Source organism: Typopeltis vanoorti, chromosome 12 (genome assembly GCF_054136105.1).
Source record: "Typopeltis vanoorti isolate ZY-2024b chromosome 12, IOZ_Tvanoo_1.0, whole genome shotgun sequence".
Classification (NCBI taxonomy): Eukaryota; Metazoa; Arthropoda; class Arachnida; order Uropygi; family Thelyphonidae; genus Typopeltis; species Typopeltis vanoorti.
The window spans coordinates 62,018,363-62,033,934 of record NC_143560.1 but is presented as its reverse complement, the minus strand read 5'-3'; the positions used below and the strand labels follow the sequence as shown (position 1 = coordinate 62,033,934).

General features: G+C 34.9%; 1 protein-coding gene across 3 annotated transcripts in view; it reads right to left on the bottom strand.

Moving 5' to 3' along the window:
- The window catches only part of LOC150100828 (E3 ubiquitin-protein ligase RNF13-like), a 189,734-nt gene that overhangs the window by 82,229 nt on the left and 91,933 nt on the right, over positions 1-15,572 (bottom strand). For all 3 annotated transcript variants that reach the window (XM_090401458.1, XM_090401459.1, XM_090401457.1), the window contains exon 4: positions 10,425-10,550. In XM_090401458.1, the coding sequence (XP_090257584.1) occupies positions 10,425-10,550 (126 nt within the window). The remainder of the gene's footprint in view (positions 1-10,424; positions 10,551-15,572) is intronic.

Here is a 15,572-nt window from a genome sequence, read left to right as displayed (position 1 = left end):
GAATGAGGCCAAACAGCAAAGACATCATCAATATAACGAAACCAATGAGGGTTGGGGATGAATGGATGAGAACTAGGTATCTTCCAGATGGTTCAATCTGGAAATAGTTTGACAAAGGTGGAGACAGGCAGCTACCGATGGCATTGCCATGTCAGGGTGATCATATAGTAAATTAACAGTGTCATATAATGGAATGTTGGTAAAGAGGGAAACAATGCCAAAGCTGACTAACAAATTTGAACTCCTGTATTTGAATATCCTTCATTTTTCAAGAAAATGGGTGGAATTCTTGATGAATGATCTGGATTGTCCTGTATGGGCAGTTAATAAACGTGACAGAAATTTAGCAATTCTATAGGTGGGAGAGTCAATTCATGATGGGTCTTACTGGATAACCCTTCTTTATGAATTTTTGGGAGGCTATATATATGAGTTCTTCCAAAATGAGTGACACAACATAGTATTGACACTAAACACAGTATCCAGGAGAATGACGTGTTTTCTCCACAGAAGCAGGTTTAAATATGAACACCTTTTCAAAGAAAATTGTGAAGCCCTTCTACATCGGCCAAATCTGAATCGGAATGATTGTCTCTCACTCCCAAACTTTTGGGAGATTCTTAATTTATGTAACCATCAAAATCGTTTTTAATAATATTATTTATTAATATTAATTTCTAGCATGCAGCAACAGTTTTTAATTGGTAAACCACTGACTGCTGCGTGTACCTTGTATTCCTGTTTCTTTGATTTGTTTCTACACACTGATGATGTACTGTTATTTTCAGTATGAAATATCTGTACTTTCATTTCATTGAAGTTAATTACAGGGGTTATCATGTAATTTATTGTTTATAGGTCATGCCACAGGTGCCTGTAAAGATTAGACTTATTATCCTTCACAGGAAAGAATTCACTAAACAAACAGGCAAGTTAGGAAAATTATCGGTTTTACAAGGTAAGCTTCGCGCTTGCATTGCCTTTCTCAAAAAATGTCACGATACAAAAGTTATTCCTACATTTGCTAGATTTAGAGAAATTATTCAGTCGCCTTGAACTCATGCAATTTATATTTGCAGAAGTTTTTCCTTGATATAGAAAACCAACTTTGAGCAACTAAAAAATATTTAACATCTAATATTCAGTCTATTTTAGATCTTGAAAGAAGGATTTCAGCTACCCTGGATGACGAATTACTGGATATCATTCTACATGTTTCTAAACAATCTTTAACCCATTCTTATGAAAGACATTCCTGCAGACTGATGCAAAAATAGTGTTATCAAGTCTTTAATTAATAAAGACTTGATAACCAATGAGGTTATCAAGTTTAATAAATTATTATGATTACAGCTATTTTGCCTGCTTCAGTTTAGGAGTACCCCTGTTTAAATGTCATTGGCTATTTACTCATGGATTCTTAGGGCATTATGAGTGTAGATGTACTAAAAAGTATATGTAGCCTAAGGAATAGAAAATTGCACATACCTTTTTCTGGGTGTTGTGGCTTTTCCTCAGTCTGCGATGTCGAAAACTGCAGAGTGTGTGTGTGTGGGGGGGGGGTAGGCAGTTTGGTAGAATAAGTTAAAAAAACCCGGGTTTTTCTAACTTATTCTACCAAACTCCCCCCCACACACACACACTCTGCAGTTTTAGACATCGCAGACTGAGGAAAAGCCACAACACCCAGAAAAAGGTATGTGCAATTTTCTATTCCTTAGGCTACATATACTTTTTAGTACATCTACACTCATAATGCCCTAAGAATCCATGAGTAAATAGCCAATGACATTTAAACAGGGGTACTCCTAAACTGAAGCAGGCAAAATAGCTGTAATCATAATAGTTTATAAAGAGGAGTAACATGGGAGTTTTCCCAGAAATAATATACATAAGTTTAATACATTTTCTAAGTGCAATATGTTAATGAAGCTTTGGTTAGGAGACTTTTCAGTACTATGTTATAGTGAGTCTGTTTGCTACAGAGAGCTGACTATAAAGCAGTATGCATTTTTTTTGATGTCTGAAATGGTTTTTCATGTTGAGATATAATAACAAGTAGGTGACAAATAGCTAAAAATTAATGCCAATAATAATATGGATATCTTTTAAACTGGTTTACAGTATATTCAGTTCTATTTGTTATACAATTGACTGACTTCTGACAGTCAAGATTGAAGATTACTTTATTATAAATTGTGATTCAATGACAAGTTTGGTTGGCCTTAAAGCTTAGTACCATATTACTATTAAAGCTTACTTCTTTATCAACAATTGCTTCAACAGAAACTGTTAACTCTCCATTTCCTTCTATCCTCACTCAAGTTTCTTTCTTCCCTTTTTTTCCCCTCTCCATAATCTTTTCTTATCTGGTCTCTCCATCCTTTTTTCCATGGTCTTCTCCCTTGGTCTTTACCCCTCTCAATTTTCATTTTGTACATTTTTCTTGGTATTATTTTTAAATCCATTCTCATTATATGTCCTAAATACTTGAAGAAATGCTTGTGAACTCTTGATTGAACACTTTCTTTATGGCTCCACATTTATTATCATATCTTTCTTTGTTTCTGCCAATACTTCCAATACTTTCTTATACTTCCAATACTTTCGTATTGAGGTCAGTATGACCTCAAAACTTTCATTTCCATTGCATGTATTCTACTCATGTCTATTTTTGTTAGTCTCCATGTCTCTGACAAAGACAAAATAGGGAAAAAGTAACGTCTGTTAATCAAAAGCTTACACTTCAGTGGGACTACTTACACTGCTAAAAAAAGTTTTAGCTGAGTGAAATAAAAGCTTACTTTAATAGTTATTACTTTTAATATTTCTCATGTGATTAAGAAATGCAAGGTTTTATCTAAATGATTATCATTATTTTATCAGGACTGTTATAAGGCCAGATAATGTCTGGGACAAGCACCATCTTCATTCTCCCTTTTATAAAGCCTGATCAAAAAAGAATATTTCTGAAACACACAATATCACCTTTAAACTTTAAAGGAATTAGAACTGAACTGTAACCACAACCTTCTCCAATTAGGGAGGAACAAATTCATTTTGATTACATATCACAATCTAATCTATATGTAGAAATAATTTCTAGGACATAACTATTAATTTGCTGATAGTGATTACAAATTATAATGAAGATAAATTAAACCACTGACTTGATCAAGTTGTATTTTTATCAAAATGAGGTATGCTTGGGTTGTTTAGAACAAATGATGAGGCAGATAAGGCCACAAAATTATAAGTCACTTATTCCTTTGAATGCTATGTCAGATAAAAAACACCCAAGTTTCTGAGAAGAAAAACTCTGCCATTTTTCTGTTTGAGACTTGTTAATTGAGCTTTATTTATACATTGACATTATCTACCATCTACTGGTGTGTGTATGTGTTTGTGTGTGTGTGTGTGTATGCATGTGCACGTACGTACGTACGTGCGTGCGCACACACACACACACACGCACGCGCACACACACACACAGTTGTTTTTTAATTAATAGTTTTAACGGAATATGTCCACTAGACATATTAAAGTAAGTTTCACAGCTTACACACTTAACAAAAATTATATAGAATTTATTCAAAAACCAATATATTTCATCCAACATTATGTGGACATCATCAGGGAGATAGACTGTTAACTACATTCAAAAGATGAATCAAATAATGAGTCATAAATCATGCATATTCAGTCACAGATGAATTATATGATATTACATTATTAGAGTTCAAAGGAACAATTGAATAAGTTGCATAGATTAAAAAAAAAATAAATAAATAAAATAATTATTAATTTAAAAAATAAAATAAAAAACCTATAAACAATTAATGGTATTTAGTGTAATTAGAGGCAAGTGGAATGAAAATGAATCTGTATAGTGAAAACATTCTTCTCCCACATACACTATACTGCATAATGAATGTTTATTTTCTTGATCATCTAACTAGAGTAATTATTTGGACAATAGATCAAGTGTTAACTAAAATATTTATTAAACCTACTAGTTTCACCAAACTTTAGCTGTTGGCATCTTCAGGGTACAAGCACTTAGGTTAAAAAACATTACACAAATATGAATAACTGTAAAATTCTAATGATTACAGTTGCAAACTGAAATAACATTGAACGTGAGTGATACACGTATCACCTGTATATGATTAACTAGTTGTTGCTAAGGAACGTTCTGTAGGTTGCATTAAAGTTCATTTCCTGTGTGTTAAGAGATCTAATTAGAGTTTTCCATATCTCTGAGAGTATTAAATCTTGGTTCCTGTTAAGGTTATCAGCAGAGCGAGCGACTGTAGCTGCTTCTTTAAACATTCGGGAGTGGTAGTCTTCTTCTATGTAAGGGGAACAGCTTTTGTCCCACTCAATGACATGGTTAGTTATAAAAACAACAGACAAGACATATTAGGCCTGTCATCTCATTTTTCTATAACCAACCATGTCATTGAGCGGGACAAAAACAAGACAAAATAGAGTAGTGCATGAGTGGAATGGATTGCCGTTGGGTGTTGTTTGTGTGTGCAAGTAATGTCAATGAATTCAAAAACAGGTATGACTGGTGTGAAAAGTGTGGCTTCCCTTGATGAGTTCCTTACTTCCTGGGTGGGCCTCTCTTAATAATAAGAATAATCCATAATTTTTTAAACAATAGGTGTTGGTACACATTTTTTGCTAGCAGGAAAAATTGAAAATTAAAAGGATAATTGAAAGGAAAATTGAAAGGAAAACTAAAAAGTTATTTAGTAAAAATTTTGCACACAGTTTGGAAAATTTTAAATTAATTTATTAAGCATCATTTTATTGTACAATTGTATAAAAAATAACTAAAATGTATGCAATCACCTGCTCAGATTGAATGACAGAAATCATCCTCACGGGAATGAAGGCCTTCGTCCCTTATTCCACTCCAATTCACAGCCACCATTCAAGTCTTGGTTTTTTAAAAAGTGTGCCAATGCAGTAAAAAAACTTCTCAATACCACAAATGGCTCAAGACCAAAACTCCAGCTGCTCACTCCACCTATACTGCAGCTTGCAACAGCTGTAAAAGAATAGAATCACCGCCATATCCAAATCACACTTTGAAAGGGCCAGGTGGAAAAGTTTATGTGTTCGTCATACATGTTGAATTGGATTTTAACGGTATTGATACGAACACAGATTGATAAGAAAATAACTATTTATTAACTTAAAAGCTAATATTTTGCTAGTATTATATCCAGCATCTTCAAAGCACACAAACAAAGTTTGTTACAAATGCAAGACAACCACAATACGGCGTAACAGTGGGGCTAGTATAAGTAATTGCAGAGTGTAACACAAGACTAAAGTCCCAATAAGCCGCCATCTAAGTTTAAAAAAAAAAAAAAATAGTCTACAGTTTTGAAAAAATAGTACTGTAGCCTTTCAAAGTTTTGAAAAATAGTAGTCCAAAGTTTTGAAAAAAATAAAATAAAAATAAAATTAAATGTTAATTTTGTCTTAAGATGACTGTCTCCCAAATCTTTGGTAGATTTAGACAGTCATACTTGTTAAGGTTTGGAGTACGTTTTAAGGCTTCTGTTGATTCTAGGAACAACTTCTCTGACTTGTAGAAGCTTCTGTGCAGTATTTTTTTTTTTTTTTTTTTTTTTTTTTCCCCAATTGATCCTATGTGCCGGGTATCCAAAGCATGATCTGCCAGACTCAACTTGCCATAGCGAAAGTGGTGGGTATATTTTTTGTGTTCACTGAGGCAGATGTCCACAGTTTTCCCTGTTTGTCCGTAGTAGGCTTGATGACATGAACAGGGCACTTCATAGACTCCTGGATGTGATAAAGGAGTGAATCTGTCCTTAGATGAACGGATGAGAGTTGCCAATTTCACATAAGGTTTAAATATGATGTGTAGTTGGTGTTTATTAAGCATCCTAGATATCTTTTCCGATGTGCCTTTAATTTTACTTTCCACTTACCGTATTGTCTTGCCTTGCGTACGATATTATCTCCGTGAAGAATATTTAAACAGGTGGAAAGGCTTATGTGTTCATCACACATGTTGAATTGGATTTTAACGGTATTGATATGAACACAGATTGATAAGAAAATAACTATTTATTAACTTAAAAGCTAATATTTCGCTGCTATTATATCCAGCATCTTCAGATGCACACAAACAAAGTTTGTTACAAATGCGAGACAACCACAATACAGCGTAACAGTGGGGCTAGTATAAGCAATTGCAGCGTGCAACACAAGACTAAAGTCCAAATATTATCGATATTATTTTCATGGAGATAATATCGTATGCAAGACATGACAATATGGTAAGTGGAAAGTAAAATTGGTGCGGCAACTGAACAGGTTAGCCTTCTTAAAAAGGTGCCGAGATACCAATTTGATATGAAACTGTATAAAAATGAAGAACAAATTTCACTCGGCCAAAGCCCAATGTATTTATAAACGAGCGAGTTTAGTATTACGGGAACAAGTATATGCTACTCGTTGAGAAATTTCAAAAATAAATTCTTCCATCAGTGCACTACGTGATATACTATCTGACATTTTGAATCCAGCTATGGGATATCCTGGATAGAATCTCCGACTCTACAGCAAACAAAGAATTCGCTAAAGTTAAAAACCGGCACCCAAAGAAATTTGAAATTATCCAGTTACGCAGCGGCCGTAATTACATCAAGATGGTGTCGTTGTGAACTTATCATCGGTAACCTTAACCAAAGAAGCCACCAGTGCATTAAGTCGTGGACACAATTTTGCCGTTACTCCTAAAGAAGTTCCCAACACCAAAATAATGGCTTTCGTTGAACGTGGGATATACAACCTGCCTCCAGCAATAGCCAATAATATTAAGTTAGACGTGGCCAATATCCTAATCCATTCTAAGCCTCCCAAAAACAATATCCTACATAGAGAAATAATGACTCTAAAAGAACTACACAATAATAACCACATTACAATAACCAAATCAGACAAAGGAAACATAACTGTAGTAATGGATACAACAGAATATGAAAGCAAAATGCACACACTTCTCCAAGACCGGTCAACATATCATATTATAGATCGAGATGCCACCAACTCACAAAAGAATAAGGTGTGTAAGTTATTGAACAAAGTCACTTCCTGGCCAAAAGAAACAGTCAACAAACTCAAACCCTTTCACGTTAAAACCCAGAATATATGGGCGCTCCAAAAATTCACAAACAAGGTAAACCTTTACGCCCTATTGTAGATAGTATAAACAGTCCCACATATAAACTTGTTAAACATTTAGCCAAAGTACTAGCCACTTGCACAAACAATTCTCCCTCTTTTGTTAAAAATTCTACCCACCTAAAATGTATTTTAGAAAACCATACCTTAAATAGTTCAGACCTAATGATGAGTTTTGATATCACCTCATTATTCACAAATGTACCATTGACTGAAAACACTTAACTTACTAAATTCACAATTTCCCCCTGATATATTTCAGCTATTTAAATTCACAGTACAGGCAGGTTATTTTACATGGAAAGAGAAAATATATAAACAATTAGATGGGACAGCTATGGGATCCCCCCCCCCCGGCCAACTTCTACATAGAACATCTGGAAAAGCTAGCTATGAACACAGCCACTCTCAAACCTAGTCTCTGGCTATGCTATGTTGATGATGTGTTTGCTATTTGGCCACATGCCCCAGACACATTGAATACATTTTTAGTACATCTAAATAGCCAGCACCCTAAAATCCACTTTACAATAGAACTAGAAGCCAATGACTGCCTTCCCTTCCTGGACACACTGATCACACGTCTTCCAGAAGGTTCCTTATCATTTTCGGTCTATAGAAAACCCACACATACAGGGAGATTTACACAAACAATCACACCATTACCCTTCTCAACAATATAGTATCTTAAAAACACTAACCCATAGAGCTAGAGCAATCTGTTCCAATGACATTGCTCTCATTGCTGAACTTTCTCACCTGCTTCACACCTTCCTAACCAATGGCTATAATCCCCATAAGATAGATAAAATATTAAATGCTACCCAGAAATCCCTCCTCACTATCTATCACAGACTACAACAAAACTATCACCATCCCTTACATTAAAGGCACATCGGAAAAGATATCTAGGGTGCTTAACAAACACCTTATGTGAAATTGGCAACTCTCATCCGTTCACCTAAGGACAGATTCACTCCTTTATCACATCCAGGAGGCTATGAAGTGCCCTGTTCATGTCATCGAGCCTACTACAGACAGACAGGAAGAACTGTGGACATCCGCCTCAGTGAACACACAAAAAATATATCTGGCACTTTCGCTATGGCAAGTCAGGTCTGCAGACCATGCTTTGGATACCCCAGCACACAGGATCAATTGGAAAAAAACAAAGGTACTGCACAGAAGCTGCTACAAGTCAGAGAGGTTGTTCCTGAAATCAACAGAAGCCTTAAAACATACTCCAAACCTTAACAAGTGTGGCTGTATAAATCTACCAAAGATTTGGGAGACAGTCATCTCCTAAGACCAAATTAATATTTAATTTTATTTTTTTTTCAAAAACTTTAGACTACTATTTCTCTCTCTCTCTCTCTCTTTTTTTTTTTTTTAAAACTTAGATGGTGCCTTATTAGGACTTTAGTCTTGTATTGCATGCTGCAATTACTTATACTAGCCCCACTGTTACGTTGTATTGTGGTTGTCTCGCATTCGTAACAAACTTTGTTTGTGTGCTCTGACGATGCTGGATATAATAGCAGCGAAATATTAGCTTTTAAGTTAATATCAGTTATTTTCTTATCAATCTGTGTTCATATCAATACCGTTAAAATCCAATTCAACATTTGAAAGGGCCAATTGCTGCAACCTTGCCTCCTGCCTAAATGGCAGTCACTCTTTTTGTCCGTCCTTTGCTTGCCAAGGCCATTGGGTAAAACATTTGTCCAACCAAGTTTCCACCATTCTCACATCCAGATGGTAATGTAGTTACCTCAGACAGAGCCAACTTACTAGCATTACTCTTCTCTTTCAATTCCTGAACAGATGACCTGGGCAAAGTTCTCTCCACTCTACCAAGAACTATTCTCTCAATGTCACCCATAGTTTCCAACATGGAAACAAGCTCACATCCAGCCTGTTCCAAAGAAAGGTGATAAAATTCAACCAATGAACTACCAACCAATTGAGCCTACTTCTGTTCTCTCTAAAATTATAGAAAAGATAATCAACAATGACCTCTTAAACCACCTGACCTACCGACTAATCAGTGACCAGCAGTACGGATTCCACCACTCATGATCTACCGCTGATCTCCTTCACCCATCTCTGGACTCAAGCAATGGAAAAATTTGGAGAAATTCATGTGGTTGGCTTTGACATTTCAAACACATTTGATTAGGTTTGGCATAGGTGCCTACTTAGCAAACTGCCATCCTATGGTCTGTCTTCCACTGGAACTGGATGCCAACTTTCTATGTACTACATGTCATGGTAGACAGTTTCCTCTCCTCAGAATTTTCCACCATTAGTTCTTTCACCCATTCTCTTCCTCACATATATAAATGACCTACTCTCACAGGCTTCCAATCTATCCATAGCTTTGCCAATGACAGTACACTCTATTCTTTCTTTTCATTTGACAAACCTTGTAGTGCTGAAGTATTAGTATCCTCAATATCCACCACAACCAATGGCCTGAACTCCTATCTCCTAGCTATATCTCAATGGGGCAAGAACAACCTCATAGACTTCAATGCCACCAAAACCTGAGATTCTCGCAAGAAATAGCTCACCCTCCCCACCTTCAACAATACTCAGATATCCAAACACAATCAGATTTCCCTTCTTGGAATGACCTGCTCCTCTTATCTATGAGAACAAGAGCAGCTACTCATGAAGTCAAGGACTTCATAATATTATACAATCACCATCTCTCAAAACCCTAGAATATACATTACATCATACAAAATCACTCATGCTAAATTCAGTGAACAAAGAAGCCTTGGCTGCCATTTTCCTTGTACAGATTGGTGCCATATATAAAAAATGCTTTCTAAACGATATCCCATATTAAATTTCACATGCACACACACAGATACACACAATATTACAGTCTAAAATAATTAAAATATAACCAAAAAATAATAAAATAATTATTAACATTCACTAAAATAAAATTCTTATCTATAGAACACATGCAACACTGCTTCCTTCAGCAAAATGTTTAATGATTAAGTGAAATTAGGACCAGCTCAGTCAGTATAGCCTCTCTAATTTGGATTAAGATAAATCATATTACTATTACTTCACACCTCCAAGGAACCACTGTTTACTTTGTATGAAAGGTATGTTTTTTTTCCTTTCAATTTTTTATGCATTCAAAAATTATTTGAAAAAACTCTTTGCACACCTACCTTGGTTTCAAATGAACAGGTATCCCCTGCAATTAGAACAAACCAATTAAACGAGAAATTGGACAAAATGGGTGGTGGGGATATAGGATTACAGGCATTTGTATGGTTAGCCTCAATTATCATCCCCTAAAGTAAATAAAAAAATTTCGTAAGTCATAGCATGGTACAAATAATTACATAATAATTTACTCATCTGTTAAAATTTACAGTGTAATGTAAATTAATTAAGAATGCAAAGCAACTTAATGTTTGAGGATTGATTTTGAATATAAATCACAATCAGTGGGCTGTTGGGAAGGTTCTGTTCTTGAACCACTATAGCTTACATATTTTCATATCTCAACCCTACACATATAAGAGATATCAAGACCTATAAACACGATAATGCCACGTGTAGGCAAGTGGTAGAGAGAGAGAGAGAGAGAAGATAGGAAGGAATCTGTTAATGTATTTCTTGAGAACTGGGGGGTTGTATTTATTGGGGAAAACAATATGGGAAAGACTGTTCCAGAGAAGAGAAGTATATGGAATGAAGGAAGGGTATGCAAAATTGGTTCAATAAGTTTGGGGATGAACTGTATATGGTTGACCAACAGCTGCCCATGTTTGTACATGATTAGGGAAAAGTGAGTGGAGTAAATGTTCCAGTTCAGTGGAGCAGCATCCATGGAAATATTTACAGAAAACACTAATGCAGAAGCAGAGCATCTATAAAAAACAAACTGGTGGTAGTATGTGAAAGAGCGGTGTATTAAGCAAATAGCCTTCTTCTGGATACAATGAAGCATTCTAAAGGAAATTCTTGGTATTCATCATCCAAAATGTGAGAACAATATTCTAATGTTCGGTGGTGGATTTGAGATTTATAAAGTGAATTCAGCAGAAGAGAATTATTATTTAAAAAAAAAAATTAAAAAAAAAAAAGGAATGCCAAGTTTTCTGGTATTCTTCTTTGTTCTAAACAACGTGTGTTTGTACCAAGAAAGGTTAGATGTGAGAGTTAATCCAAAAAGAGAAAGCTGATCTTGCTGGCAAGCAAAATATCAAAAGTCAGACAGAACGAACCATGGTCTTTTTTCCAGAAAACGAGGATGAGTTTTGTTGGCATTAAATTTCACTACATGTTTTCACCTACTTGAGAATGATAAGGAGACTGGTTATTTGAGCACTATCAGGTTTTGTAAATGAAGAACAAAAATGGAGTGCACTGTCATCAACAAAGCTATGAAGAGGATTAGATGTTAGTGAGAGAATATCATTCATGTACAGGAGGAAGAATGTAGGTAAAAGCAGTCTTGGGTAGTCAGGCAATGATGGAAAAATCAATGAGAGGAACTGGCAATCTTCTTACAAAGGGTGGGAGGGACACAATAAGATGGAAGCTTGGTAATAATGCCGTGATACCAGACTCAATTAAATGTCTTGGAAAGATGAAGAGGTATGGAAAAATTTTTCCAAACTTTTTAATGGTTTGTATCAAAAAGTGGACAAAGTTAGCTAGGAGATTAGCTGTGGATCAAGAGTGGTAGAATTCATATTGGTGAGGAGTAATTAATGATGGGCCTTCATGTAGTGCAGTAATTGGCAGTTTAATAACCTTTTCTATTTTTTCCCCCCAAGAATACTGAAGTGAGAGCAATATGGTGATAGTCAATTTTTTATCTTCCTTTTTTAGAAACAAACTGGATAAAGCCTTACAAGAGGACTTGAATAAATTGCATGAATGGACAGGTAAGTGGAACTGTCAGTTCAATGTTGGCAAGTGTAAGGTTTTGAAATTTGGTAAGAAACGATTTTGCGAGGAAACTTTATCACACCTAGATGCGAGATCTAGGTGTGATGGTGGATAAGGACCTGAAATTCAGGGGCCACATTGCACAAGTTGTGAAGACATCACATCGAATAATGGCAATGATGTGGAGAACCCTGACATGCAGAAATAGAGAGGTTATGATTCCATTGTATAAGGTCTTGATCAGGCCTCATATGGATTCCATCATGTTGGAGGCTTAATGGATTTTTTACAACACTCAAAAAGAATTAAAATAGAATTTAATACTTCCTATATTTCGTCCTAGTCACTAGGACAACTAGAGCGACTAGATAGGACTAAAGTCCTATCTAGGCTCTACCTAGATAGGACTTTAGTGTCACCCATGTGATTGGGCTTAGTATTGTTTGTTATTTGTGTATATGTTACATTAATTGTTTTTGTAATCCCCATAGATGTCCTAGTGACTAGGACGAAATATAGGAAGTATTAAATTCTATTTTAATTCTTTTTGAGTGTTGTAAAAAATCCATTAAGCCTCCAACATGATGTCCTCACAGCACTTAAGCCTCTACACACATATCCTCATATGGATTATTGTGCACAGATTTGTTCACCAGGTTTTCATAGTGATGAGGATATGTTGGAAAGGATGCAGAGAAGATTCACATAGGTAGTCAGTGGTCTTTGGAATGTGGAGTACGAGGACAGATTGAGGGAATGTAAGTTTCAGAGCCTCATGAATAGGAGGAAGGGGGGGGGATATGATTAAGACATAAACTGGTCAGGGGTTGTTATCAGGTAGATATGGAAGAGATTTTTCATAGAATTGGAGAGGGAAGTAGAACAAGAGGCCATTGCTGGAAACTGTATAAGAAGAGTGTGAGCAGAGGAGTGAGAAGCAGGTTTTTTGCATGGAGGGTGGTTGGTGAGTGGAATGCATTGTCTGAGTGTGTTGTGGATGTGGACAAATTCAATCAGTTTAAGACGAGGTTGGATGAGCACTGTATGCAATAGTGAGTACCTCCCACGATGAGTCTGACTCCATGGAGGTCGGGTGTTGATAATGATGATAATAATAATAATAAAAGGTTAATATCATGCTGATGAATAGATGCCAGATGAAAATGACAGCTCGTGCAGATAATACAGGTGACTTTTATTGGTTTCAAAGCTATCAAATATTTTTCTCTTGTTCTGGCAAAAGTTAGAAAAGGTTTACTGTGAAGTTTGCTGAAATGTGAGGAGATTTGAATCGTTCAACTAAATAAGCAGTGGAAAAGGGCTAATGCATTTCCTTTATCTTTAGATGTTACTGATGTACCACTGACAAGAGAGCAAAAGGAGGGGAATGGAAGGACAAAAATGTATCTACCTACCTTGGTAAGGGACCAGAGGGCCTGACTACCATTTGAGCAAGAGACAAACTTGATGCATTTGGCTTTCACATTTGCTTTGAATTTGCCAACGTTTGATTGGCAAATTCAAATGTTTGAAAAAAAAAACATTTGATTTTTTTTTGCCAACTGTTATAAACTTGAGTGTGAGATGAGTGAAACAACAACTTAAATACATTAGACTCAAATCAGTAGTCTTTAAATGGAATCACTGCTAAATTTATTGTGGCCTTTAAATGAAATTACCAAAACCATTAAGTTGAAATGTTGCTTTAATTTTAAAAGGGCTTTCACTATTAAAACTTATTTATCTACAGATAACTTTTTTCTTTTTTTGCCTGAGAAGGAACAATGAATAATTTCTATGTGAAGAAATTAACAAAATATTTGATACTTTGTTTGAAAATAAATACTATATTATTTCTACAATATCAGCTTCAACATTAAAGTTAGCAATTTTTAAGTCACACAAAACTGATTATGTTAATAGTATTGAAAGCGATAAATCCAAATATGATTCAGAAATATCAAGCAACGAAGTAATCAATAACACTGTTTTATTAAAAAATATAAAGGAAAAAAACTTTTGATGTGAAATCATAAAAAAAATCCTAATTAAAGATCAGGAGTAAATCATGGCAAGTGTGTTTTGATGATATTCCTGCTACTGCTACAATCGTGGTCTAAAAAGTTCTCGGCCTAACAATGACAAAAAAAAATGAATTTATAATTTCAAAGTTATTTTTAATTTTCAACATAATCTCCCTTAAAACTAATACATTTATTCCAATGATGCTCCAGAGTCTTGAATTGTCCATTCTTTCGATATGTTTGACCTACTTTTTTTGGTATTCATATACTTTGCCCAATACTGAATCTATTTTTAGTTCTTTATGTATTTCTGTGCTTCTTTTGTCTCATAGAGTATAGCCTCCAATTTCTATTCTTTTTTCTTCTGCAGTTTTTATGGTGCATAATTCATCTGTGCAGTAGGAAGGTCTTTGCTATCTTCCTCTCGGGCATGAACGATATTAACGATGAGATAATTATATATTTTAATCAACTATTATAAAAAAGACCTGATGATCTATTAGTGTGTGATAAGATTAAAAAATTGCATGGCCCATTTTGAATGATAAAGCAAGAAAATTTCTTTCAGCACCAGCTACCAGCATACACACACAAAGTGATTCAGAAGTAAAAAATACAGTCGGATCTCTTTTTATGCAGTAGATACGTTCCACAGAAATCCACATAAAAAAAAGACCTAACTTATGTTGAAAAATTAGTGATACGTTCCATAATTTTCTAAAACCACATAAAACCGAAGCAATGAATTAAAATAAATCTAAAATCACATTAAAAAAGTTTATAAAAATTCAGGAAAATAAAGATGCCTAAGTTTGTTTTAAAGCTTTATTCATTTAATTTTATTGAAAAGTAACAATTTTTTTTACATTTTTTCATCAGAATTATCATCTCTATTAGACAACATTCAGCAACGTTTGCGAACTGGTGTGAAATCACTTTCATCACCAGGAGAGATAGTCAGCACATGAGATCTGTATGGTAAAGGCAATGATTCTTCACAAACAGTATTAGCTTCACCCTTATTCTGTGCTGATTTTTTCTTCTGACAATGTAATTAGTGATTAAACTTTGCGACGATGATTTTACTAATTTTTTACACAGCTCGCAATATCCAGACATACAGTTCTTCAGCTCACGTTGGAATTTAAAGGCTCATTCAGAATTTGTGTCATTAACAAGAAAATAATTTTCCAATTTATTGCACAGTTCAAGACCTTCTCGAATGATATTTGCAGTGAGGGAGACATGTTTTTCTTCTGCTTCACTTCACTATTGTTTTCTGGATCTTCGACGATATCTAAAGTTAATCGATATCCAATAATATCATCTTTACTTGAGGCTTATCCACAAGCAATTCGTCCACATCATTCTGGCTAAATGTATCAAAAC